The sequence below is a fragment of the Chiloscyllium punctatum genome, chromosome 9 (assembly GCF_047496795.1).
Source record: "Chiloscyllium punctatum isolate Juve2018m chromosome 9, sChiPun1.3, whole genome shotgun sequence".
NCBI classification, from domain to species: domain Eukaryota; kingdom Metazoa; phylum Chordata; class Chondrichthyes; order Orectolobiformes; family Hemiscylliidae; genus Chiloscyllium; species Chiloscyllium punctatum.
This window is the reverse complement of record NC_092747.1, coordinates 79,295,122-79,322,217: the sequence shown is the minus strand read 5'-3', so window position 1 is coordinate 79,322,217 and position 27,096 is coordinate 79,295,122. Positions and strand designations below refer to the sequence as shown.

At 41.5% G+C, this 27,096-nt stretch overlaps 1 protein-coding gene across 5 annotated transcripts in view; it reads left to right on the top strand.

The window, feature by feature from the left end:
* The window catches only part of abcc4 (ATP binding cassette subfamily C member 4 (PEL blood group)), a 471,758-nt gene extending 459,116 nt beyond the window's left edge, over positions 1 to 12,642 (top strand). For 4 of the 5 annotated variants that reach the window (XM_072577874.1, XM_072577873.1, XM_072577877.1 and 1 more), the window contains one exon: positions 8,527 to 12,641. In XM_072577874.1, coding sequence (XP_072433975.1) covers positions 8,527 to 8,634 — 108 coding nt within the window. In that variant the 3' untranslated portion in view covers positions 8,635 to 12,641. Of the gene's footprint in view, positions 1 to 8,526 lie in introns of all 5 variants that reach the window. The other variant, XM_072577875.1, reaches the window with a different exon arrangement.
* The last annotated feature ends 14,454 nt before the right edge of the window (positions 12,643 to 27,096 follow it).

Sequence of the window (27,096 nt, the reverse complement as noted above, 5' to 3'; positions counted from 1 at the left end):
CACCGAAGTCCCTTGGGCTTTAAAGAACAGCATTGATGAGTAATCATTGTAATGGAATTTCAGCAGGCCTGGTGAAAGCAACTTCACATCAACTACGTAATAACTACAATAACTGTCATGTAATCTTTAAACTGTTCCAAGACACTTCAATGAAATTCTGGAGTGCACTATTCTATATGTTTTCTTTTCTGAAGTTACACTGTTAAGTAATGACACTCTTGACCCACTCCAATGTGCCTATTGGATCAACACATCCATGTCAGATGCTATATCACTTGCCCTTCACTCCTCCCTAGAACATCTTGACACCAAGAACAGCTACGTAAGGATCATACTCACTAACTACAGTTCAGCCTTCAACATGATTATCCCCTTGGGACTGATTACTAAACTTAGTGATCTCTGACTAAGCCCCAGTCTCTGCAACTGGATCCTCTGTTTCCTGACCCACAGACCACAATCAATGAAGACTGGGGACAATATTTCATCCTCACTAACACTAAACACTGGAGCCCCCCAGGGGTGCATACTCAGCCCCCTACTGTACTCACTGTATACCCATGACTGCGATGCCAGATACTAGCCATTTACAAGTTCTCTGATAACATCACCACAGTCGGTCGCATATCAGATGACAATGAAATGGACTACAGATAGGAGGTGGAAGACCTGGAAAAATTATGCACTGAGAACAACCTAGCTTTCAATGCCAACAAAGCCAAGGAACTCATTATTGACTTTTGACGGGATGTTACTCATGGCACCCGACACATTAACAGCACAGAGGTGGAATGAGTGGAGAGTGTCAAGCTCCTGAGAATGGTCACCCACAACAAGCTTTCTTGGATCTTCATGAGGACACACTGGTTACAAAGGCCCAACAACTGGATCCTCTGTTTCATTCTCAGGCAGCTGAAGAAATTTGGCATGATGGTGAATACCCTTGCCAATTTTTATAGATGCGCCATCAAGAGCATTCTGTCTGGATGTATCACTACCTGGTATGGCAACTGTACCATTCAAGATCAGAGACGGTTACAGAGAGTGGTGAACTCAGCCCGGACGATCACAAAGGCCAACCTCCCATCTATAGAATCCATCTACCAGGCCTACTGTCAAGGAAAGGCTGCCAGCATTCTCAAAGATCCATCCCTCCCTGGCAATGCTTTTGTACACCTGTACTATCGGGGAGAAGGTACAAAAGCCCGAACACAGACGGTTTTGCAACAGTTTCTACCCTACTGTTATTAGAATACTGAATGGACTCTCAAACTCTTAACCTTCGCCTGTACCTGTGTTTTTGTTTTTGCAGCTGTTTACCTATTATTTACTATCTATGCTACTTAACTATGTGATTTGCCTGTATTGCTCACAAGACAAAGCTTTTAATTATGCCACAGTACACGTGCCAATAAATTCAGTTCAATTCAATTATAAATAAATAATTACTTCTGACATAAACATAGGGAGATCTGAAGTTGCAGAACATCATCTGTGAAGACAGAAGTAGTTACATTTCAGCCCAATGTCCTTTCGTCAGAACTGAGAAAAGTTAGAGAAAGCTAAACTATATCTAATACAAGGAGCTTGACTGGTAAGGCAAACGAACTTAAAGCATTGATCAGCACATGGGAAAATAATAGTCCTGCAATCACTAAGACTGGATGAAGGAAGAACAGGACTGGCAGCTGAACATTCCAGAATACACAAGATTCAGTGCAATAGAAAGGGGGGTGTATGAAAGGCAGGAGCATTGTATTATTGATAAAGGAAACCATCACAATAGTAATGAGGGAGGATGCCCTAGAAAGCCTTCAGATGAGGCCATCTGGGGACAGCTTAGAAATAAGAAAAGGGACATTTACTTTGCTGAAAATATATTACATGCCTCTCAACAGTCAGAGGGAGATAAAAGAGCAGATATGTAGGTATATCACAAAGATATGAGAGAAACAAGGTTATAGGTGTAAGAGATTGCAACTTTGCCAACATTAACTGGGATCATCATAGTGCTAAAAGATTAGATTACATGGAAGTTTTGAAATGCATCCAGGAGAGCGTTTTGTGCCAGCTCGTAGATAGTCTAAGTAGAGGTGGGGCAGTGTTTGACCTCATTGTAAGGAATGAAGCCAGTCAAATGGTTGAAGTTTCAGTGGGTGAGCATTTTGGGGATAATGACCATGACGAGGTAAGTTTCAAAATCATTATGAAAAGGATAAGGAGAGTGCAGAAGTTAAGTACCAAAACTGGGGGAAAGGCCAATTTCATTATCATTAGACAAGATCTAGCAAATGTAGACTGGAGCAGCTACTTGGAGATATGTCCACACTTAGAAAGTGGAAATTTTTTTAAAAAGTAGCATAGTGAGAATTTTAGAATGTACTTCTAAAAGTGAAGGGCAGGGCAGCAACTGCAGGAGCCCTGAATATCATCTGGTATCATGACTTTGATATATAAAAAAATGCTTTGGTCAGGTAGAGTGCATTAAAAAAACAGAGGAGGCCTTTCAAAAACATAGAAATGGTAGGAAGTGGTTTAAGAAAAGAAATTAAGAGGACAAAGAGAGGACACAAAATATCTTTTGCAGATAGAATTAAGGAAACCTCCAAGGCATTTTACAATCATATTAACAGTACAAGGATTACCACAGGAAGAATGGGTCCTATCAGAGATCAAAAGGACAACCTGTGTGTGGAAATTGAGGAAAGGGTGAGGTATTAAATTACGATTTCTTAACTGTATTCACAAAGGAGGTGATGCATTGTGGGAGGTCCAATAGAGAAGGATATATGCAATCAATGATCTGTCCTAGGGAGTACTGAGAAACAAAGGGATCTTGGTGTACAAGGAAAGGCATCAGCACAGGTAGTTAAGGTGGTGATGCAGGCATACAAATGCTTGCCTTCGTTAGCCACAGTTTAGAATACAGGAGCAAGGAAGTCTTGTTCCAACTTTATACAACATTGGTTAGGCTACAGATGGAATATTGTGTGCAGTTCTGGTTGCCACACTGTTGGAAGGAAGTGAATGTGCTGGAGAGGATACCAAGAAGATTCACCAGGATGTAAAGTCTCAGTTATGAGGAGAGACTGAATCAGCTGGATTTGTCTTGCTTGGAGCAGAAGAAGCTGAGGACGTAATCTGATTGAGGTATACAAAATCATGAGAATCACAGACAGAGCAGATAATAAGAATTTTTTTCCCATGGGAGACATGCCTAATGTCAGAAGGCGCAAGTTTATTCCTGATGAGGAGCTTATGCTCAAAACGTCAATTCTTCTGCTCCTAGGATGCTGCCTGACCGACTATGCTTTTACAGCACCACATTCCGACTCTGGTCTCCAGCATCTGCTGTGCTCACTTTCTCCTGTCATAAGTTTACGGTGAGGAATAAATTGAGAGGAGATCTGTGAAATTTTTTTTCAGCTAGAAGGTTATAAAGATATGGAACATGCTGTCTGAGAGAGTGGTATAAGAAGCATCTGAATGAGCACCTGAAATGCCAGAGGATAGTAGGCAGTGGACCAAGTGCAGGTAAATGGGATAAGTGTAATTTGATGTTTGTTAGCAGGCATCGGCATGGTGGACCATAGGACATGTTTCTATGCTGTATGACACTGCTTTGAGCAAGGAAAGGCTGGTGAAAGGGAGGAAAAGCTGATTTTCTGATGGGATGGAAGTCAGGAAAGGCTTGATGTCTGAAAGGATGTGCAAGCAAACGAAGGAACTCTCATTGCATTCGAAAGACAGTTGGATATGGACTGGAAGTGCAATAATCAATATGGTCCAGAACCAATAGCTCGAAGGTGCGTTTGGCTATATATATCAATATTCCAGCCAGCATAGACATGATAGAACAATTGACACCTAGTGTTCAAAGAATAAAATGAAGAACTGCTGGAAATCTGAATCACAAACAGAAATTGCTGGCAAAACCCCATAGGTTTGGCACCATCTGTGTGAGAAAGCAGAGTTTTTATCTCGGCTAATCCTGGAATGAAGGAAATTTCTTTAGAGAGATTGGTTCGGTACTCAATGAGGCAACATGTCACCAGTCTTGGTATGTTAGTGCTGCTCTCTCCCCATAGATTGTGCCAATTGAAGAAAAATGTATTCAAAATGAGAACATGTTCAGGGGGGTGCTATGTGGTGGTGGATTGGGGATCTGGGCTACTGCTCAAGGAGAAAACAAAGAGCATTCAGGTTGTGCAGTTACGGTCAAAGCACTAGAGTAATTGGTCATGTTTTTCAAAATGCAGTCATTGTTGTCATGCAAGTAAAAATGACAGCCAGTCATTTATGGAATGATTTCTGTATCTGCTTTTCATTCTCTCGGTTAAGGCAGGAATGTTAGCTAGGGCATTAGGAAATGTATGACAACAAGGTTTATCTTACAGATTATTGCCATCCTAACTCCAAAACTTTTAATCAGTAAAACATTGTTTCTAAGAGAGATCAGGTGGTTCATTTTCTGCTTAAGGCCATATGACATAGGGGCAGAATAGGCTCTTCAGCCCATCAAGTCTGCTTCGCCATTCAGTAAGATTGTGGCTCATCTAATGATCTTCAGTTCCACTTTCCTGCCTTTTCCCCATAAGTTTTGATTCCCTTAATGCTTAAAAATCTGTCTGCCTCAATCTTGAATATACTTAAAGACTCAGCCTTGGCTGCCCTCCACAGTAAAGAATTCCGTAGACTCACTAACCTTTGAGGAAAAGAATTTTCAACATTTTGAGCTGTTCGCCAATTCTCTGTCTGATGAACAAGACCCTGATTTCCAGGACCCTGAGAAAGTTCACCTCCAATGTATTCTTTAAATAACTATAGTAAGTTCAATCTTCTAAAAATTGGTGTGCAGACAGCGCAGTTTTTAAAGAACTCTTGATTTAAAGCTTGAAATATATCTGTTGACTCAGAACCATTCATTTCAAAACCTTTCTTTATTTTAAAATGGCCTGTGCTGGCAAAGATTAGATTAATTGTGGATTTGATAGTCTTTTTCAGCAGACCGACTTCTCCCTAAACCTCAACAAGGAAAAATTCAGTTTTGTTTGTGTAAATACATCTTTTATTAATGTATTTTTCTCTTGAATACATTTTAGATAAAGCTGAAGTAGCCTTGACATCAGTTTGTTATTGTTATGTTTACCTGTCAAAGAAAGGAGATACCAAGAAAGTGTAAAAAATGGCCGGAATGTGGCCATTATAAGACAGTAAAAACTGATAGCATTTCATTTCCTTTTTATTCAGTTCTTAACATTTATCAGAAGACTTGCATCTGCCTCAGCACAAGTAGAATTTGACAGACTGTAACAATTCAGGGGCTCAGAATATGACTACCTTATTACTTTGGTATCAATTTTTTTTTAAATTTTCAAGATGTTGCTTGGTTCTGTCATTGTCAGACTGCTTTTTTTTCATTGTTAGTGGTTCTCTCCATAGTTCTGATTTACCAACTCAAATAACTGCTTTACTCAACAAATTCAATGTGGAGATTTAATACAAATAATAGTCAAGTATCTATACTTGTCAGTCATGCCTCTGACAATGTTATGCTTCTAATCTGATATTACTGTCTAAACCTATTTTGTTCATTTCATGTTAGAAAATGAGAAATCCTTGTGCAGGAACTAGATTTACTTACCTTTTGTTACCCAGAATTTTTCATTTATCTTTCAATTTCAAATGCATGAAATGATTTTGCTTATCATAGAAACCTTTTCTTGTTCCTTTGATGTTGATAAAACATTAAAATGTATCAGCATGTATGATCAGTGATTATTACAATTACTGTGTCACAAAAAATGTTAAGATGCAAACTTTAAATTCTGCTGCGTATTACTTTTCTATTCTAAGTAGTTCAAGTAAACATTTGAAGCTTTGCATCTGAGGGTTACTTTTTTTTCAAAACCTGATGAGTAATACAAGCCTGCCATGTTCTATTGTTAATGCAAAATATGTTCTTGGAGAAAATAATTTACAAGATTTATCCTATAAGAAACCTGACCTAATGTGTGGCAGTGTCAGTTTCAGTCAGTTTTGGAACATAGAGGACATAGAACAGCACAGCATTGGAACAGGCCCTTCGGCACATGATGTGCCAAACTTGATGCCAAATGAAACTAATCCCTTCTGCCTGCCCTTGGTCCATATACCTCTATTCCTTGCATATTCATGTGCTTACCAAAAAGACTCTTAAATGTCCCTTTTATATCTGCCTCCACCACCATCCCTGGCAGAGCGTTCCAGACTCCTATCACTGTGTAAAAGTCTTTCATGGCACATCTCCTTTGAACTTGTCCCCTCTCACATTAAATGCATGCCTCTTGATATGAGACATGTCAACTCTGAGGAAAAAGATTCTGACTGTCAACTCTATCTTTGCACCTTATAATTTTATAGACTTCAATCAAGTGTCCCCTCAGCCTCTGCCTCTCCCGAGGTAATACCCTGAATTTTGTGAGCCTCTCCTTCCAGCTCATACCCTCTAATCCAGGTAGCTTCCTGGCAAACATCTTTTGCACCCTCTCCAATGCCTCTACATCCTTCCTGTAATGTGACAACCAGATTTGAATGCAACCTTTCAAGTGTGGCCTAACCAAAGTCTCTTGTACTCAATCTCCTGACCAAGCCAGCCAATCATCTTCTTTACCACCTTACTTGAGTGGCCCCTTTCAAGGAGCTATGGATTTGAACCCCAAGATCCCTCTGTACATCAGTGTTGTTCAGTGTCCTGCCATTAGCTGTATAATTTTCTTTAAAGTTTGCATCACATATAGACAGGGTGGTTAAAAAGGCATTTGGCATGCTTGACTTCATTGCTCAGTCCTTTGAGTTGTATGGGATATTGGTGAGGCCTCTTCTGGAATACTGTGTCCAGTTCTAGTTGCCCAGTTATAGGAAGAATATTATTAAGCTGGAGAAAGTCCAATAGAGATTTACCAGGATGTTGCCAGGATAGAAGGATTGAGTTATAAAGAAAGGCTGAACAGGCTGGGACTTTTTTTCACTGAAGCGTAGGAGGTTTAGAGGTGACCTAATAGAAGTTTATAAAATAATGAGGGGTATAGATAGAGTTAATGGGGTTGATTTTTCCCTAGATGGGGCGTTTCAAGACTAACGGGCAGTTTTTTAAGGTGAGAGGAAAACGATTTTAAAAAGACCCGAGTGGCTTTTATTTTTACACAGAGGTTCAGGTATGGAATAAACTTCCTGAGGAACTGGTGGAGGGAGTACAATTACAATGTTTAAAAGACATTTGGATAAGTAAACGAATAGAAAAAGTTTGGAGGGATATGAGCCAGGAAAAAGAGGTGGGAGTAGTTAGTTTGGGGTTATGTTCGGCACGGACTGGTTTGGATTGAAGGGTCTGCTTCTGTGCTGTGTGACTCTATGACTCCATTTGATTTTCCAAAATGCAGCACATCACACTTACCCAAATTCAACTCCACCTGCCATTTCTCTACCCATGTCTTCATTTCGCAATGAGATCAGAATTGTAGTATGTGAAGGAAATGCAGGTCCCAGAGGATCCCAATTTCATAAAGTCCAATCTTCAAACCATGCTTCTTTCAATTGTAGCGCTGTGCTTGGAAGACAAACTCTCTGAGAAACCCTTCGATGGTGGGTAACTTGGATATAGATCCTAGGATTTGATTAATGAAATGAAGCTCCCAGTGTAAAGTGGAGCACTGATATTTGGTCATTGCTCATTCTTCCAGAAAATGGAATCATCATTTTGGGAACCTCACCTTACCACATGATAATGATAAATTTATGATTGTTCAATAGCCGCTAAATCTATGAATGATCTTCACAATTGTTAGAAAATCCACTAAATTGAAGGTGATGCTAAACCACTTGAGAACTGCATGTTAACAGAAATGAAAGCTCTACAATGGCAGATAAATATTAACATCCAGTCAGTGACTTGTCCAACATAATTTGCAGTGTTGGATAATAGCAAGTTGAATATTTATTGCTGCTGAAATCAAAGGTATTCCATTCTCTTCTTTCAAGAAAATGTTTCCCAATAGGAATTTTGTTTTACAGCATTTACACTTTCTACAAATAAATTTCATTGAAGCATAACACTATGGAGATGTCAAATGCACAATAAATTGAATTGTGTTGAAAGAGTGCTAAAATCATTCATCTTGATTCGCATAGCAAAGACAACATTCAATACTCGATCTCAAATTAACTTTTAATGTAACAGATCAAAATCACTGTCCTCCCACAAGATGTCCTACATCAGTGGGCATACAGGCTGGTCATTCTGGAAAATAGAATATCACTCTTTAGGTTTGGCTAAGTCACATTGTTGAGGATCTATGAGTGGTGCTTTAACCAATGTTAGAATGCTGACACTGTATGGAAGAGTGAATGAAGAATGTACATGTTCCATACATATCAAAATCTGAGTGTCTTGGAATTACTAATATTTGAAAATAGTTATTTTATTACACTTGAAATAATGAGAAGCACCAAAATCCATTTCAGGGATCTGTTTCTTTATTTTCACAGATACATTTGAAAAGGAAATCTGCAGAAGGAACACAGACTGACCAAATATTAGCCAATGGTTTGGCCATTGTATCGCCTAACAATGTTGTCTTTGAGTCATCATTTTGAGCAAAAGAAGTAGTAAAATGGAACATCTACATCTAACAGTAGAAAATTGCTTATGTCTTGACACTTCGCAATAAGGATTGATTTTCTTAAATAAATCTTGGAGAATGGATAAAGATTTGCACCAAACATTTACTGGACCTGATTACATTAGATATTACCATACGAAATATTGAAATTGAAATCAACAAATATCCACTTATTCTGTGTCTGAAATAGATGCCTGTTTTCAAAAAAGGTATCAGGTGTACCAAATTTTTTAAATGAAATTAATGGTGTAAACATTTGGGAGGGAGAGAAATTTTCCTTTCGAAGTTGAAGTATGTTAACTCCATGAATCATAGTTATCACAATAGGCCAGGAGAACTAAGTCAAGTTTGCAAAGATTTTGAAGGGGCAGTGTATTGCAATACTTTGCCCCTGAATAAATTGCACCATTATCGATGCTAAGGCCAAACACTGAACTCATGCCTAGATTATTCAATATGCCTATTCCATTAATTCACTTCATGTAGGCAATAGATACTATTAAAGTACCTCACGTTATTTGTTTCACCAAAAGTAAAATGTTCCAAGTCAAATTTATATTTTGTTCTTTGACAATTTCTCATACTCTTGAGAAGCAAAAAAAAGCTTGTTTAATTGGCAAATTAATTTAACATAGGTCTACAAATTACAGGTTTTCATTCCAGAAGAAGATTTAGCTGGAGGTAAGTCAATTTATTATAAAATTTTACATTTGTAGAAAGGTGGCTAAAAGTGAAATTAATTGTACGCCCAAAGAGATTCTTTTGGGAGAGTACTCACTGTGAAAACCTACTAAAGGCTGGAATGGCAAACTGAAGTGATACTAGACAATAAACCTTAATATTTGGTTTAGATTGAGAGTCAGGTGATAGCTATATCCTCCTTACAGTAATTCCTTGAATATTTCAACTTGAATGTAGTAGTAATCTAAAAAAAACTTTCATTGTTATTTTCTAATAACAATACTAGTTAAACTAGTATGGTTAGCCTTCAACTGAAAGAGCATTCTACATTTTTAAACACTTGGTGCCTTTGTAGCAATAAAATTACTACAGTTATGCAAATAGATGGGCCATATTTACTATTCAGTACAGTGGGAATTACTTCATCATATCTTTTTTGATGAAGCCTAATGAAGTGTAATAAAGAATCTTGCTTTATCATCTTTCCATGAAGTTTATGATATCCTTCCTTGAAATAGTATTGAGTTTGTTTCCCAAATTCCACTGTTGTAATTTACGCTGCTGAAGAGAACAAAGTTAAATAGCTACAAAACAGTTCTGAAAAAGGGTCACTGCACCTGAAATCTTAACTGAGTTCTCTGCAAATGCTGAGAACTCAGAGGTTTTTTTCCAGCAATTTCTGTTTTTGTTTGATTTTCAGCCTTGGCATTTCTTTTGGCATGTTTTCAGGTTAATGAGCTGAATTTGTTTATGGTGATGTTATGAAGTTCGGTTAAACAGAAAACTGTTTCAGCAGTTTCCCCAATGCCTTCAAATAGCATTATTCCTTTAGATAATTGATAATAAATGAATTAAAACATCAAGAAAAATGTTATGCAAATCAATTTAAATCCAGTTTGAAATTCAATAGGATGCTGATTCATCTGAATGTACGTTTGCATTGCTCAGGGTTGAGTCCAAAGATGCTTTGATTAAGATTTCAAGCCATTGTTGATTTCTGTAACTCTGTGTGGGTTGATACTGAAGGCATTTGGATCCTTCTGAAAATAAACTGAGAATATATAAATATTAAATACAAAAGGTAACAACTGCTAAAGCACTGAAAAAATGTGTGTGGTATATAGAACAATATAGTCCTATAGAGGCCCTTCGGCCCTTGATGTGCTGACCTTTTACTCTACTCTAAGATCAATCTAACCAACATACTATTGTACTATCATCCATGTGTCTATCCGAGAGCTGCTTAAGTGTCGCTAATGTATCTGACTCTACAACCACCACTCTGTGTAAAGAACCAACCTCTGACATCTCCCTTAAACCTTCCTCCAATCACCTTAAAATTATGCCTCCTCATGATAGCCATTTCATCCCTGGGTGAAAAAGACTATTCTGACTATTCACTACCTCTGCCTCTCATCATCTTGTTCACCTCTATCAAGTCATCTCTCACCCTTCTTCACTCCAATGAGAAAATCCTTAGCTCCCTCAACCTTTCATAAAATATGCACCCCAGTCCAGGCAGCACCCTGGTAAATCCCCTCTACACCCTTCCCAAAGCTTCCACATCCTTCCACATCCTTCCGACCAGAACTAAACACAATATTCGAATTGTGGTCTAACCAGGGCTGTATAGAGCTGCAGCATAACCTTGCAGCTCTGAAACTCAATCTCCCTGCAAATGAAAGCCAACACACCATCTGCCTTCTTAACAACCCAATCAACTTGGATGGCAACTTTGAGGGATCTATGGAAATTGACCCCAAGATCCCTCTGTTCCTCCACACTGCCAAGAATCCTGCCTTTAACCCTGTATTCTGCATTCAAAATCAACCTTCCAAAATGAAACGCTTCACATTTTTCCAGGTCATCAGCCCAGCTCTGCATCCTGTCAGCATCCCGTTGCAACTTACAACAGCCCTCCACACTATCCATAACGCCACCAACCTTCATGTCATTGGTAAACTTACTAACCCACCCTTCCACTTCCTTAGGAAAATCACAAAGAGCAGAGGTCCCAGAACAGATCCCTGTGGAACACCACTGGTTACCAAGCTCCAAGCTGAATACTTTTCATCTACTACCATCCTCTGTCTTCTATGGGTCAGCCAATTCTGTGTTCAGACAGCAAATTTTCCTCGTATTCCATGCCTCCTTATTTTCTGAATGAGCCTATGGTGGGGAGCCTGATCAAACACCTTGTTAAAATCCATGTACACCACATCTACTGGTCTACCTTCATCCATGTCACATTCTCAAAAGAATTCAATAAGGCTTGTGAGGCATAACTTGCCCCTCACAAAGCCATGTTGACTATCTTTAAACAAACTGTGGTTTGCCAAGTAATCATAAATCTTGTCTCTCAGAATCCTCTCCAATAATTTACCCACCATAGATGTAAGACTGACAAGTCTGTAGTTCCCAGGATTATCCCTATTCTCTTTCTTGAACAAGGGAATAACATTTGCCACCCTACCCTCCAGTCATCTGGCACTACTCCAGTGGGCAGTGAGGACACAAAGATCATCGCCAAAGACGCAACAATTTCTTCCTTCACTTCCAGTATCATCTTTGGTATATCCTGTCAGGGACTTAAGTTGATGTTAAGGAGGATGTGCTGAAAAGTTTGAAAATGTAAGGATGCTTAGTATATCAGCCTGTTTCACACTGTCCTCATAGACGACAAAGTCACAAGTTCCCTCCACTATCCCTCATCAGCCCTACCCTCACTCTGGCCATCCTCTTGTTACTCACATAAGTGTAGAATCCCTTAGGTTTTCTTAAATCCTACCCACTAAAGCTTTCTCATACCCTCTTCTAGCTCTCCTGAGTCCATTTTTCAGATATTTCCAGGCTACCTTATAACCCTCTAGCGCTCTGTCTGATCCTTGCCTCCGTCTTCCTCTTGATTAGATGTTGTATATCTAGTAACAAGAGCGATTTTCCTACATACAAAACGGAATCTTTGTAAATGCTGGATTTTGCAAGTGGTTAGTCTTACCTCAGAAGCAAATCAATCAGTTGTATTCAAACCAACTTGCCCCACTCCTACATCAACTCAGGAAAGATAATGAGTGTGTATGTGTTAAATTTAAAGTTGATTCATGATTATTTGAATTGCTTTTTTAAACTCTATTCTGAAACTGCATTTATATAGTTAGTTTTATTGAACTTTTCACTTTGTACACAAATTGTGATCTAAAATTGTTCAAGGAATGAAATGCAGTTGTAAATTGGCCTTACCTCAAGAAACAGTTTTACACACATTTATAAAATTTAAAAAATGCTGTAGTAAATTTTCTGTTTGGATCAAAGTTATCTGTGTCGAATTTACTGCTTTTGCTTTCATTTTTGTGGAAACTGCCTAAATCCTTTGTTATGATTTGGAGGTGCCTGGGGTGGACTGGGTTGGACAGAGTTAAAAAAAACACAATAACACCAGGTTATAGTCCAACAGTCCACTAGCTTTCGGAGCACTGCTCCTTCATCCGGTGGTTGTGGAGTATAAAATTGTAAGACACAGAACTTAAAGCAAACATTGCTGATTGTGACGTAACTGATATGATATATTGAAAAAGACCTGGATTGTTGGTTAAGTCTTTCATCTTCTAGAATGACCATGTTGGTTTCAGTTCTTTCATATGTAAATCCCAGAATTTTTTTTAATATTTACATTCTCAAGTGAACTTTAACAATAGGTGCCACGTCATCTCAGATAATGCGTTGAAGGTGTGAGGTGCCCTGTGTGAGACTGTCTCTGCCCCAATCTTCAGACTGATTCTATTTTTAAAAATGGGAGACTTGTAAATATATGGCTTACTTGAAAAACAGAAGGCTGGCTGCGACTGTGAATGTATGCAGCAGTCAGAAGCCTGTGGAGACGCTGTGTAACCCACGCAGGGGGCGGTCACGTGACGTTCCGTTTCGCGCCCCGGAAGCGGGCAAGGAGGTCACATGATGCTCCGTTTCGCGGGCAAAAGAAGGTCACGTGGGGTCGGACATCCGGGAATGCGAGGAGGTGGGGAATGGAGTCAGATCAACAGCCAATGAGAAGATAATTCTACCTCAGTGTTCATATGACGTTTTCTATTGTATAAAAGACTGGGGCAGGGACAGAACGAGGTCTTACTTTCTGAACTGGCACACTTGGTAGTTTGTCAGGGATAAAAAGGTTTAGACCCAGAGCTCTGAATGCTTTATCCACTTACTGTTTAATATAAATTAAGAGTGTGAGACTGAATATCTTCTCCTATTGCTTCATTTAAAAGAACACGCAGGACTGGGCTCACACATAGAAGAAAGTAAGCTGGTAGATTGAGCCAAAGTCCAACAATTTGGTGAGCCTGACGTGATGAAGACGGAGAAGTGATGGAAGGAGAGAAAAATAGAAACAATGGATAACTGATGTCTGATGACAACAACAAGCGGCGCTGCATAAAAAAGGTGAACAGACGCCTGTTTATATCGAAGTTCTGCAATTGGAGATACTAAATTGATTGTTGTCATTATACTGCAAGTGTCCTAGTAATAGTAAGTGGATAAAGTATTGATAAACTACGTACGGGTTTAAAGTCCCATGGGATTAGAGTCCCCATAAAAGCAACGAAGTTTGAGACGTACGGGTTTAAAGTCCCATGGAGTTAGAGTCCTCATAAAAACAACAAGGTACGGATGTGTGAGGAGGTTTAAAGTCCATTGAGCAGGATCTCATCAAAGCAACATTCACAAATTTTGGTTTATGATTGATGTGTTCTAAGTTTTAAGAATTATATTAGGGAATGTACGGAGGGTGGTATAAAAGCCAGTAGTGTTTTGAAGACAGAGATGGTGGTGTTTCTGTGAGAGAGAGTCGGTAGTGGAAACCTAACAGTGACAACGAAACTGCGGATAAATCTCGCTGAAAGGGTCAGTTGTTTGGCTGTACTCCATCCAAACTGACTAGCCACCGGATTTGTCTCTGATTGGGTTGGTTGCTCGGTTATATTTATATCTAAACCAACTGACCACTGGACGGGAGGAATAAAACAAAAATACATAAAATGGAAGGGGAGTTTGATAAAGAGTGTGAAGAATACGGAGGATGTTCTGCCGATTTAATGTTGCCCGTAAAACAGCAGTGGGGTAAAGCCAGAAGTCAGTTAGTCAGTGGGCTTGCAAAGAACAAACAAAAAACAATGATGGAGAAATATGATAAGATTTGGGAGGAATTACAGAAACAGGGCAAAGTCCCTAAAGATGAGGAGAGGAAGAAATTGTCACAGTTTTTGGGAAAAGCAGAAGAGCAAGCTAAACTAGAAGTAGAAGAGCACATGAAGGGAAAGAAAGGGTCAATATTAGTTAGAAGAAAGTGGACAAAAGGAGGTGAGGAGAAAGAAGAGAGGAGGATTCATCTGCACAACATGACGTTAGCCAGTATGGCGGTAGAAACATTACAAAAGAGAGTAGGTGGTACCTCTACAATAGAATTGACAAAGGAGACAGAAAAGGCAGGACCATCTGCGCCATTATATCCTAAATTGCCTGTGGTACAATCACCGCCCCCATATCCTGTAATACAAATGCCACTTATGTATGTTCAAGAAGGGGTGTTAGATGTGCAAGAAGTAGGAACAAGAGAGTATAACGTAGTAAAACAGAGACTAGCGGAAGCTGTAGAAGAAAGTATCAGAAAAGTAGAAAAATTAACACTAGAAGCTGATCAGAGGGTTAAGGAAGCAGAGGAGGCAAATAATGACGCACAGTAGAAACAAAGAACAGCCAAAACAGGGGAGATGTTTAGCAGTACAGGAGCCAGAGGCTCATTCGACACCGTATAGTGCTGGGAATGAGAAGAAGGGAAGATTACATGATTCAGGTCAGTTATTGGATGATGGATTCTCAGACAGAAGACGGAGAGATTTGAGGGAAGAACGGGATAGAGAAAAATTGGATGGGGAGGAGTCTAAAAGTAGTATAGGTATTGAGGATGAAGAATCCCTGACAGACGATGATCCAAACACCTACCCAGTCACTTTGAAAGGCTCACTCACAATGCGTACCGAACATGGCCCTTCACTGAAGTCTCTACCTGAACCAAGTTACAACCTGCGTCAAAGAGACACATTACGACAATCTATAAAGTATCAGCACCACCAAATGCCATTGATTTACAGAGGCTCTTTTCTGGGGAATGTTTATCATCCCTTCACATATACTGATATGAACTGCATCCTGGATAGAATGCCCCCACCCATGGAGGGAGGTGGGCCTTGGATGACTAAATTTTCCCAATATACATTAGGCTACAAGTTAGCTATGGGTGACTGGAGAGCATTGTTGGGTAAGCAATTGAGCATGTGGGAAATACAGCAGATTGAAGCGTCTGCGGGCACCACCTTATTACCTGATTCAGACCCATTTGCGCAGCATGCCACCCGTGTGGGAAGGGCAATGAGGGAGAGATTCCAGATTCCACCGGGAGCGATGCACTCACTCACCTTCACAATGAAGGAGGGTGAGGACATGTCTGCCTTTTTGGCTAGGTGTAAGGGCACGTGGACAGATACTGCGGGGAGCCATCCAGGGTCGGGTCAGCTACAGACCACGTTATTTAGGAATGCCGTTATGGCAGGGATGCCTAAGGAAGTAAAAGAGGCAATGGAGAGTAATCCTGACATCCCAGGTTGTTCTACAGAACAGTGGGAAAAACATTTGACGCACCACATGAAGCGTTACAGGACAAAACAGGAAGAAGATAAACAGAGCAATGAGTCAGCTCAAGTGCAGTTGTTGAAGTTACAGCTCGATGAGGCTAGGAGGAAGGCTAATGATACAAAGAAGGCCTCCCAAAAGACGACTAGTCAGATGGTTCAGCGACCGTCGCCACAAAACAACTTGCCGAGTTTAGACCCAACACCTGATTGGATGCCACCCTACCCCAAATATGGGGGCAGGCCTGTAGGTGTTCCAGGAGGAAATATGTGGTAGAGGAAGGGGCCGCGGAGGATTCAGAGGTCAGCCACCCAACACCTGTTTTGAATGTGGCCAACCCGGGCATTGGAGAAGAAATTGCCCCATGTTGTGGAGACCCCTGGGAGGCCAGGGATTGATCCGAGGACAGTATGTCCGCTCAAGTCAGCCTCCTTTTCAACAGGCTGTTTAGCCTTATCAAGTCCCAAATGCAGCTGCAGCCCCGGTGCAAGGACAGTACCCCCAAACTATGCCGGAAGGGCAGGGGTACGAATATTGACGGGGCCCGAGAACCCAGGGGCATGTGGGGTTGGCAGACCCCTATATGCAAATGAGGGTAATGGACAAGAATCTGTCTTTTTTGGTTGACACGGGTGCAAGATTTTCTACCGTCACTTGTGATATACCTCGGTCAAGCATGTCATCCTCTAGCGTCCAGTTAGTAGGGTTCTCGGGTAAACCAGAAAATCTGCCTTTGACATCGCCACTGATCACATCAGTGGCCGGACAGACCTTTCGTCACCGGTATATTTCATCACCTGCATGCCCCGTGAATCTGATGGGCCGTGACTTGCTGGTGAGATGCGGGGTCTCGGTTATGTGCGGACCAGACGGGCTGGTAGTGACTTTTCCAAATGGCCATTCCGTCAACTGTTCTATGGCAATGATTCATTCTGGATCCCAAATGATGCTATCACCGACACATCACCAATGGCAGAAGGACAGTGGGCAGATATATACTGGGGACTGCTCGAACCCGAAAATGGGCAGAACAACGGCATACAGTCTTTATACAACCAATGGCGACCCTGGGTTCAGATGCTGCACCCCTATGCTCCTCCTGCAGATCCCCTCCATGTTACCTTATATTACGATAGAGATGATAATGAAATTTATCAGCATGCATTCTATCAGCACCTAGAAGGGACTCAATGGGATATTTCCTCCAGTTGCATTCTGGTCGGAAAAGAAGGTGTGGCGGGTGTTGTTGAATTAACTGCAGAACAGTTGGAATGGTATGAGATGTCTGAAGAAGCTATACCTCATGTCACATTGGCCGTGCATGCTGAATATCAGATCTGGGACCTATGTCCAAACACTTGATGGTGCTATTGGACTGGGTGTGGACTCAGTTACCCGGTTTACAATATTCACCATCAGAGGAAGCCTACAGAATTATGTACAGGACAACTGATAAGGTATTGCTGGAACATAGGCAGATTGAAAGGTTTCATGGTAGGGAAAAAAAAACAGATCATCCACAGGCTGCAGCGATGCTTGACACTCTACCAGATACCTTGTGGTCAGCAGGTTCAACGGATGTTGGTTACTGCAAACACGTCACACCAATCACATTTGATTTAATTGACCACACTCCGATTTAGCAGAGACAATACTCACACAAACCAGAGGCTGAAGCCGACATTGCCGACACAATTGAAGGATTGTTAGCGGCAGGGATGATAGAACCCTGCCAGTCAGCCTGGAACACTCCTATTTTACCTGTAGAGAAGCAGAATACAGGCAAATATAGGATGGCGCATGATCTTAGACGGATTAATAGTGTTGTTTCTACTCCAACAGTTCCAGTTCCAAACCCCTACACTGCAATGTCTGTGCTGACCCCTGACCATAAGTGGTTCTCGTGCATTGATCTGGCCAATGCGTCCTTCCGTTTGCCCTTAGCTGATCATCTGAGGGACATATTTGCGTTTACCTACAAAGGCCAACAATTACATTTTACAAGGGTCCCTCAAGGGTTTATTTTGTCACCTGGGGTGTTTAATCAGGTACTGAAACAGGAGCTGAAGGATCTGACACTCCCAAAGGGGGTGGTATTGATCCAGTATGTGGATGGCATTCTTTTGGCGGCACACGACTATGTTTCTTGTCTGGCAACCACAAAGACGTTGCTGCTTCGCCTGTATGAAGTTGGTTTCAAAGTCTCATGAGGCTAAATTACAATGCTGCAGACAAACGGTGTCTTTTTTGGGTAGAGTGATTTCCGCTAAGGGAACAGGTGTGTCTCCGTCCCATAGATCCTCCATTCTGATCATACCAAACCAGTCACTGTAAAAGACATGCTCTCGTTTCTTGGGTTGGCAGGGTACAGTAGACAATTCGTTGCATCACATGGGGAGCTCACTTTCCCTCTGAGGGCCATGGTAAATGAGCAAGGCATGAGAAATTTGTCGGCCCATTTGCAGTGGACCACGGAGGCAGATGAGATTTCATATCTCTTAAACAGGCCTTAACGCGGGCTGCTGATTTAGCAGTCCCAGATTACAAAGAGCCATTTTTCCTCGATATTTCTGAAAAATTACACACAATAAATGGTGTTCTTTTTCAGAAAAAAAGGGGGAGGCAGCCAGGTGCCGATGTATGTAAGTGTTACCCTTGACCCAGTAGAGGACAAACACCCACCATGTACAAGACATGCAGCAGGGGTAGCAAAAATTCTCCAAAAGGTAGCACATATAGTCATGGGCCATTCACTAACAGTGCTGACGACACACAGTATAGTGGCCTATGTGAACTCAACGGCCTTTACAATGACGTCACTGCAGCAAACCAGGTTAGAGAAAATCTTGAATGCACCACATATAATTTTTACACATGAAGGAATTAACATGGCTGATAACATTGGAGAAAGAGAGCCACACATGTGTGAGGAAAGGGTACAGAGAAATACCAAAGTTAGGGCAGATTTACAGGCAATTCCATTAGTAGTAGACCCAGAAGAAGTGCTGTTCACAGATGGTTGTTACAGACATCCAACTGAAGGACTTAAAGCACCCTATGCAGTGGTGCAACAGACAAGTGAGGGATTTGAGGAAGTGTTGACAGGAAAAGTGACAGGCAAAGAATCAGCCCAGTTGGCTGAACTACAGGCAATGATAGCTGCATTAGAATGGTCAGAGGGAAAAAGAATAAATATCTATACCAACTCTGCATATGTGGTAGGGGCTATACAGGTAGAACTCAGTCAATGGATCAGAGCAGGATTCTTAACAGCAGCAAAAACCCCAATTAAACATGAAAAAGATATGAAAAGATTAGCGGAGGCCCTAATGAAACCTGCAGAAGTGGCAATGGTCAAGTGTAGAGGACATGATAAAGCAGACACAGTAGTAGCGAAGGGCAATCAGGAAGCAGACTTAGCAGCAAAGAAAGCAGCAGGGTATACAGCACAGTATATAATGATGCAAACAGAGAGAACAGTGTACGACCTGCTGCCTGCCTGTGATGCAAATGTGTTAATAAAAGAGCAGCGGAAAGCCTCTCCTCATGAACTGACAGTTTGGAGAGAGAGAGGGGCCACAGAATCAGAAGGGATTTGGAGGTCACCGGACGGTAGACCAGTCCTACCCCCAGGTTTGATAGCTTCCATGCTTCAGGAGGCTCATGGATTGACACATTGTGGAAAAACACAGATGCAGAGGTATCTGACACATTGGTGGCATCCGTTCTGGCCAGCGATGACTGAAAACTATATCAGGGATTGTAGAACATGTACAGAATACAATGAGAGACCAACAGTGAAACCACACGAGGGAAAATTCCCTCTCCCAAGAATGCCAGGTCAGGAAATAGTGATCGACTACACTGACGTGATAGAGAGAGTAAACGGATACCAGTACCTTTTGGTAGCAGTGGATGCATACACTGGTTGGCCAGAAGCAATACCTGCGAAAAAGGAAGACGCAAAGACAGTGATCAAATTCTTGATAAACCAATATATTCCAACGCATGGGTTTCCAAAGAGAGTCAGGTCAGATTTCTGAAACATGCGTTTGGGACAGTGTATCATCCTCAGTCACAGGGAAAAGTGGAAAGAATGAATCGGTCCATAAAAGGAAAAATAGGAAAGGTGTGTACAAACAAACAAAGTTAAGCTGGGTGGATGCCCTACCTTTAGCTTTAATGTCCATTAGGAGCTCAGTAAGCTCTATCACTGGGTTCACTCCGTATGAGTTAACAACAGGGCAGCAGTTCCCGGAACCAGGAGCGGGAATACAGATCTTAGAGGTAGGAGGAGCCTCTCTAAGGTACAAACCTTATTATGACCAACTAACAGCTCTGGTGTCAGCTTTCTCCAAACAGGTTGGATCGGAAAAGGGGGAACTACAGACTCAGACACCATCTACCACAGACTGGGTCCTGCTGAAGGTCATCAAGCGGAAGTGGTCGGAGCCGAGGTGGACAGGACCTCGGTGGTGGAGAGGACATTTCATGCGGTCAGATTACAGGGGAAAGGAGAAAGCTGGTACCATTGGAGCCAGTGTGCAGCTACCGAACCGTCAACGAGAACTCTAGAACAAATAAGAACAGAAAAAGAGTAGAAGGGTCTTAACTTTTAATGTTTGCTGGAAGAAGGTTCTGGAAAAAGGGGGGAGAGGTTCTCAAGATTTCCAAGCAAAGTTATGTAAAGGATATAATGTCTATCTTTGTAAGCAGCTCACATTACCTTAGGCTGTGGAGGTTGGGAGTCTTTGCTATTGTTTTATGTATAAGTGTTATGCCACTGTTAATAGGAGGATTAACCACGAGGGACAAACACACAGGCGAGGGAGAAAGTTCCAGGAACAAAAGATCAACAGGACAAGAGGCGGATAAATGTTTAAGGGAGACAAGGAGCCAGGTACACATCACACACAATAGAAATCATGGTACAACATACCATTTATGCAAAGTAATTGATTGTGGCCAAGATACAGGGAGCTGGAGGGACTATGATGTACATCTTTGCTTCTATGCCATTTACTATGACCCATGCCTGTCGTGGGGTAATGTATTAACATGGACTGGGGTGCGATGGACCCCCAAGAGGTCGTCACCTTTGGATAATAGATGGAACATTCGAGACCATGTGAGCCTGACAAAGGGGCAACTCGATCATTCTTCAGAGCTAAAAAATCCACTTTTGTTAACCCTGACAAAATTCGATATTAATCCTAGTCCAAAAGAGGTACAGATTTACTGTGAGAGTGACGACAGAAGCTTTTATCTTGTAATAGGTGTAGATCAATCTGGAGTGGATACCATGGGATTATTGAAGGTAACCTTAGTGGACCCTCCTATGAGCCAGCCACAAACTGAAAATACAAGTATGGAGGTAGAACCAAGTTCAGGAGTTGTGGTAATAGACCACAACAAGAAGGGATATTATTAAATTGGCTACCGGGTATGGGGATAAGAACTTATGGCTAGACTGGATGACAGCGACAGCGACTTCAATGAATGAGTAATTGCGTTGCGTGTTCTTCGGCAAGACCAACCCTGTTTACTACCCCAGCCCCATTGTTTCCTAATATAGACCCAATAGAATTTCATTGTATGATGGCCCTCACTATGCAGGCGGACCCTCCAAATTGTACCACATTAAGTGCTATTTTCCCACCTGTAAAGAATTCCACATTACCTCCAGTGTTTACACCAAGGGCCAACAGTTACACGTGTTTCGTTTGAAGGTCTGATATAATCTTGGGAGACATGCCCGCTGACTGGTGTCAGGATACAATTAATATAACCGGCTGGCAGAACGCTAGCACAATGGTTTGGGCCAGAGCTGATATTTTTTGGTACTGTGGAGGTAGAACACTGCATATTAGTCTACCTCCAGATTGGTCTGGAACCTGTGCAATGGTCAGGTTAGGGGTACCCTTATTTCTTTTAGGAGAACAACAACAGGGAATAAATCAGTATACGCAAATTCGCAGGGATTTGTTTGATGTCACATCTGCCTCAACCACCTACTTAGATGCAATAGGTGTTCCCCGCGGTGTACCTGATGAATATAAATTGGCAGACCAGATAGCAGCAGGATTTGAGCATCTCCCAATTATCGGTGTCTTATTCCCAGTTACACCGAATAAAAACATTGACCGAATTAATTATGTACATTACAATGTACTTAGGCTAGCTAATAGAACTAGAATTGCGGTGGCGGGACTCTCTGAACAATTGGCAGCGACTTCATTGATGACAGTCCAAAATAGAATGGCCTTAGATATGTTGTTAGCAGAAAAGGGGGGAGTGTGCTCTATGTTCGGGGACCAATGTTGTATGTTTATCCCCAATAATACGGCACCTGATGGCTCGGTAACTAGAGCCCTGGAAGGACTAAGAACCTTGTCTGAAGAAATACATTCCGGTATTGACAACCCTTTAGGAGGTATTTTTGACTCATGGTTTGGGAAATGGAAAGGATTAATTGCCTCTGTGTTTATGTCCCTCGGTGGTATGATTATTGTGTTAGTGTTGTGTGGATGTTGTTGTATTCCCTGTATTAGATCTTTGTTAAACAGGGTAATTGTTACAGCAATTGAAGGGAAGGCTCCCCCGCCCTACCAGATGTCACAGATGGAGACGGAAACCATGGCTTTGGCAAGAGGGGAAGACTATGCATCAGAGAGCGAAGACCAAAAGGGGGACTTGTAAATATATGGCTTACTCAAAAAACAGAAGGCTGGCTACGACTGTGAATGTATTCAGCATTCAGAAGCCTGTAGAGACGCTGTGTAACCCACGCAGGGGGCGGTCACGTGACGTTCCGTTTCGCACCCTGGAAGCGGGCAAGGAGGTCACGTGATGCTCCGTTTTGCGGGCTGAGGAGGTCACGTGATGCTCCGTTTCGCGGGCAAAAGAAGGTCACGTGGGGTCGGACATCCGGGAGTGCGAGGAGGTGGGGAATGGAGTCAGATCAACAGCCAATGAGAAGATAATTCTACCTCAGTGTTCATATGACATTTTTTATTGTTTAAAAGACTGGGGCAGGGACAGAACGAGGTCTTACTTTCTGAACTGGCACACTTGGTAGTTTGTCAGGGATAAAAAGGTTTAGATCCAGAGCTCTGAATGCTTTGTCCACTTACTGTTTAAAATAAATTAAGAGTGTGAGACCGAATATCTTCTCCTAGTGCTTCTTTTAAAAGAACACGCAGGACTGGGCTCACACATAGAAGAAAGTAAGCTGGTAGATTGAGTCAAAGTCCAACAGTTTACAGACTCTTACATGGATTCATGCTGTTTTTGAGCAAAATAAAATATAACCCTGCAAGTACAAATTCACCCCACAAACTTTGTGTGTATGCAATTGCAGGGTGGGGGGGTGGGGAAGAGAGTGTGTTGGGAGTGTCTGTGAAAGAGTATGTGCATATGTGTGAGTGTGAGTTTAAAGATGTATAAGTCTGTGAGAGGGTGCATGTGTATGAGAGAGAGAGATGCAATAGGCCTGTCCTGAAGTCTGCCTTGGAGGATGGTCACCCAAAGATCCGAGGTCAAATGTCCCGGATCGCTGAAGTTTTCCTCGACTGGGAGGGAACACTCCTGTTCTATTGATGTGGTGTCCATTCATCCATTACTGTAGCCTCTGCTTGGTCCCGCCAATTTATAAACCTCAGGGCATCCTTGCTTGCAGCGTATGAGATAGACAACATTGGCCGAGTCATGAGCACCTGCTGTGTACATGGTGGGTGGTGTCGACACATTACATGTGGGGACACCACCCACCATATATGCCACACATACTCATGTGACTCAACCAACGTTGTCTATATCATACTCTGCAGGCAAGGATGGACAGACAGGACTGTTCCCTCCCAGTTGGGGAACACTTCAGCGGTCCAGGACCTTCGGATGACCATCCTCTAAAGCAGACTTCGGGACAGGCAACAACACAAAGTGGCCAAGTAGAGCTGATAGCCCAGTTCGGTACCCATGGGGATGGCCTCAACCTGGACCTTTGGTTCATGTCACACTACAGGTGACTCCACTGCACTACACACTCTGTCTCTCACACACTCTCTTACAGATTCATGCACTCATGCAAAACCTCTCTCGTACGCTCACACATACACAGCCAAACACACATCCTCTCACAGATTTATACCCCTTTATACTCACATACATACACACACTCTCATAGACAATCATACCTACACCCACATATACACACACAGGTTTGTGGAGTGAATTTGTACTTTCAGAATTTTATTTTGCTCAAAAACTGTATGAATCCATATAAGATTCTGTACATCCTTTTTTTTTAGAAATATAATCAGTCAATGGGGCACAGACAGTCTCACACAGGGCACCTCATACCTTCAATGAAATATCTGAGATGACATGGTACCAATTGTTAAAGTTCAATTGAGAATGTAACTTTAAATAAAAGAGTTCTGGGATTTACATCTGAAAGAAATGAAACCAACATGGTTTTTCTAAAAGATGAGAGACTTAACAAACAATCCAGGTCTTTTTCAATATATCACCTCAGTTGCATCACACTGTAAACTTTTGCTATAAATTCTGTGTCTTACAATCTTATACTCCACAATCACCTGATGAAGGAACAGCAGTCCAAATAAATCTGTTGAAATAAACCTGTTGGACTATAACCTGGTGTGTGATTTTTAACTTTGTTCTTTTGTAATTTGTACAATACTCCAGAATTTCTCCAGAGAACATGATCTATTGATTAACATTTATAAATATCCTATTCCACATAGGATATTCATGCCTTTGATTTTGATCAAAATTTTACTTACTCGTCATCAGATGAAAGAGTTAACCATGTAATTTCTCATCTGTAAGAAAGACTCAATATTCTAATAAACATGTATTGGCTTACTAAAAGTATAAACATTCCTCCCCCCTATTGTGGTAGTGTTAATAACATAATAACATTGAAATCAGACGTTATTTGTTATGTTCCTGTATCTCAACAGAGACATTTGAAAACCTGTAACTAGTGAGGTTGTTTAGCAGTAATTATGAACTTAGTGTACTGTTTAAAAAGTCCAGTTATACCTCATCCAACAAGGATTTCATCTCCCTGCCTACATTCAAGACCTGAGCAAGGAAGAACCATCACAACCATTTTGTTTATTAATGTGTGTATTGTGAGCCAGTTTTAATTGCCAATCTCCAATTGCCTTCAAAAAAAGGTGTAGTGAGCTGCATTCTTAAACCACTGCAGTCCATTCAATATAGGTAGACCCACAATTCTGTTAGGGACAGAGGACCAAGATTTTGGCCCAACAATGTTGAAGAAATGATGATTATATTTCCGAGTCAGGATGGTGAGTGGCATGGAAGAGAATTTGCATGTGGTTTGAGTTCACACGTATGTGCTGCCTGTCCTTCTAAATGCAACCATGGAAATGAGACAACAGAGAAGGGGGCCTTTTGCTCAAGTTTGTGCATACTGACCCAAAGACATCCAGAATCCCTTTCTAACCACATCTTCCTGCATATAGCCCATAGCCTTGCAGCTTACAGCATTTAAGGTGCAAATCCAAGTAACTTTTTTTTAAAGGTCCAAAAATGTGTAGGTTAGGTGGATTGGCCATAGGAAATTGGGGTTACAAAGATAAGGGAAGGTTTTGTCTGGATGCGATTAGATTAGATTAGGTTACTTACAGTGTGGAAACAGGCCCTTCGGCCCAACAAGTCCACACCGCCCCGCTGAAGCGCAACCCACCCATACCCCTACATTTACCCCTTACCTAACACTACGGGCAATTTAGCATGGCCAATTCACCAAACATGCACATCTTTGGACTGTGGGAGGAAACCAGAGCACCCGGAGGAAACCCATGCAGACACGGGGAGAATGTGCAAACTCCACACAGTCAGTCGCCTGAGGCAGGAATTGAACCCGGGCGATGTTCTGAGTGTCAGTGGGACCCAAGAAGCTGAATGGCCTGCTTCTATACTACAACCCCCCCCCCCCCCCCCAAAACAATGAACAATGATTTAATGGTGACAATTGGGCCCTCAATCCAAAATTTTTATTGAATTCAATTCAATCTGCCATTGTGGGATTTGAACCCAGATCCCTAGAACACTGCATGGGTCTCTAAATTAGGCTATTCCCTTCCCTTTAAAAATGAGTTTAGGGTCTCTGCCTCCATCACAAACTCAGGCAGCAAATTCCTGACAATCTCAGCTTAAAATTTCCTCAATCCCCTCTAATCCTTCTGCTACTTAGCTTGAATGGAAACAGATTCCTGCTGTCTACTCTCCCTATACCTCGATTATGTTGCTCCTCAGCCTTCTATTCCAAGAAAACACAACCCAGCCTCTTCAATCTCCTCAAAATGATTCTCAGCACTGGCAACATTCTGATTGTTCTGAACTCTGCCCGGACCAATTGCATCTGGAGCTCAAATCCATTTGCCCCTTTTCTGTCCACTCCATTAACCCATCTGTCATTTGATATTACAGTTATCCTCTACAAAGAATGTGTTGTCTACAAGTTACAGTTGTGTCTGCCATATTCAAGTCTAAATAGTGTATAAAACAAATATTGGCGGCCCAACACTGAGTCCTGCTGCTCTGAAAAGGACTCATTTAGTCCAACACTGCTTCCTGTCTGTCAACTAGTTTTCTATCCACATCCAATGCATTACCTCTGATATCATGAGCTTTAATCTTCCTGACTAATCTCTTGTGTGGAACCTTGTCAAAAGCCATTTGAAAGTCCAGATATACAACATCCACTGATTCACCCTTGTCCGCTCAACTAGTCACATCCTCAAAAAAATTCCAGAAGATTTATCAAGCATGATTTCCCTTTAGTGAATCCATGCTCACTTGGACCAATTCCATCACTGCTTTCCAAATGGTCATTAATTACATCCTTAATAATAGACTCTAGCATTTTCCCCATTATCGATGCCAGACTAACTGACGTATACTTCCCCATTTTCTCATTTGTTTTGAAAAAGATGGGGTTACATTAGACTCTGGAAGAGTTCCAATGGACTGATGGGTAGCTATAGAATACTAGAAGATGATAACCAAT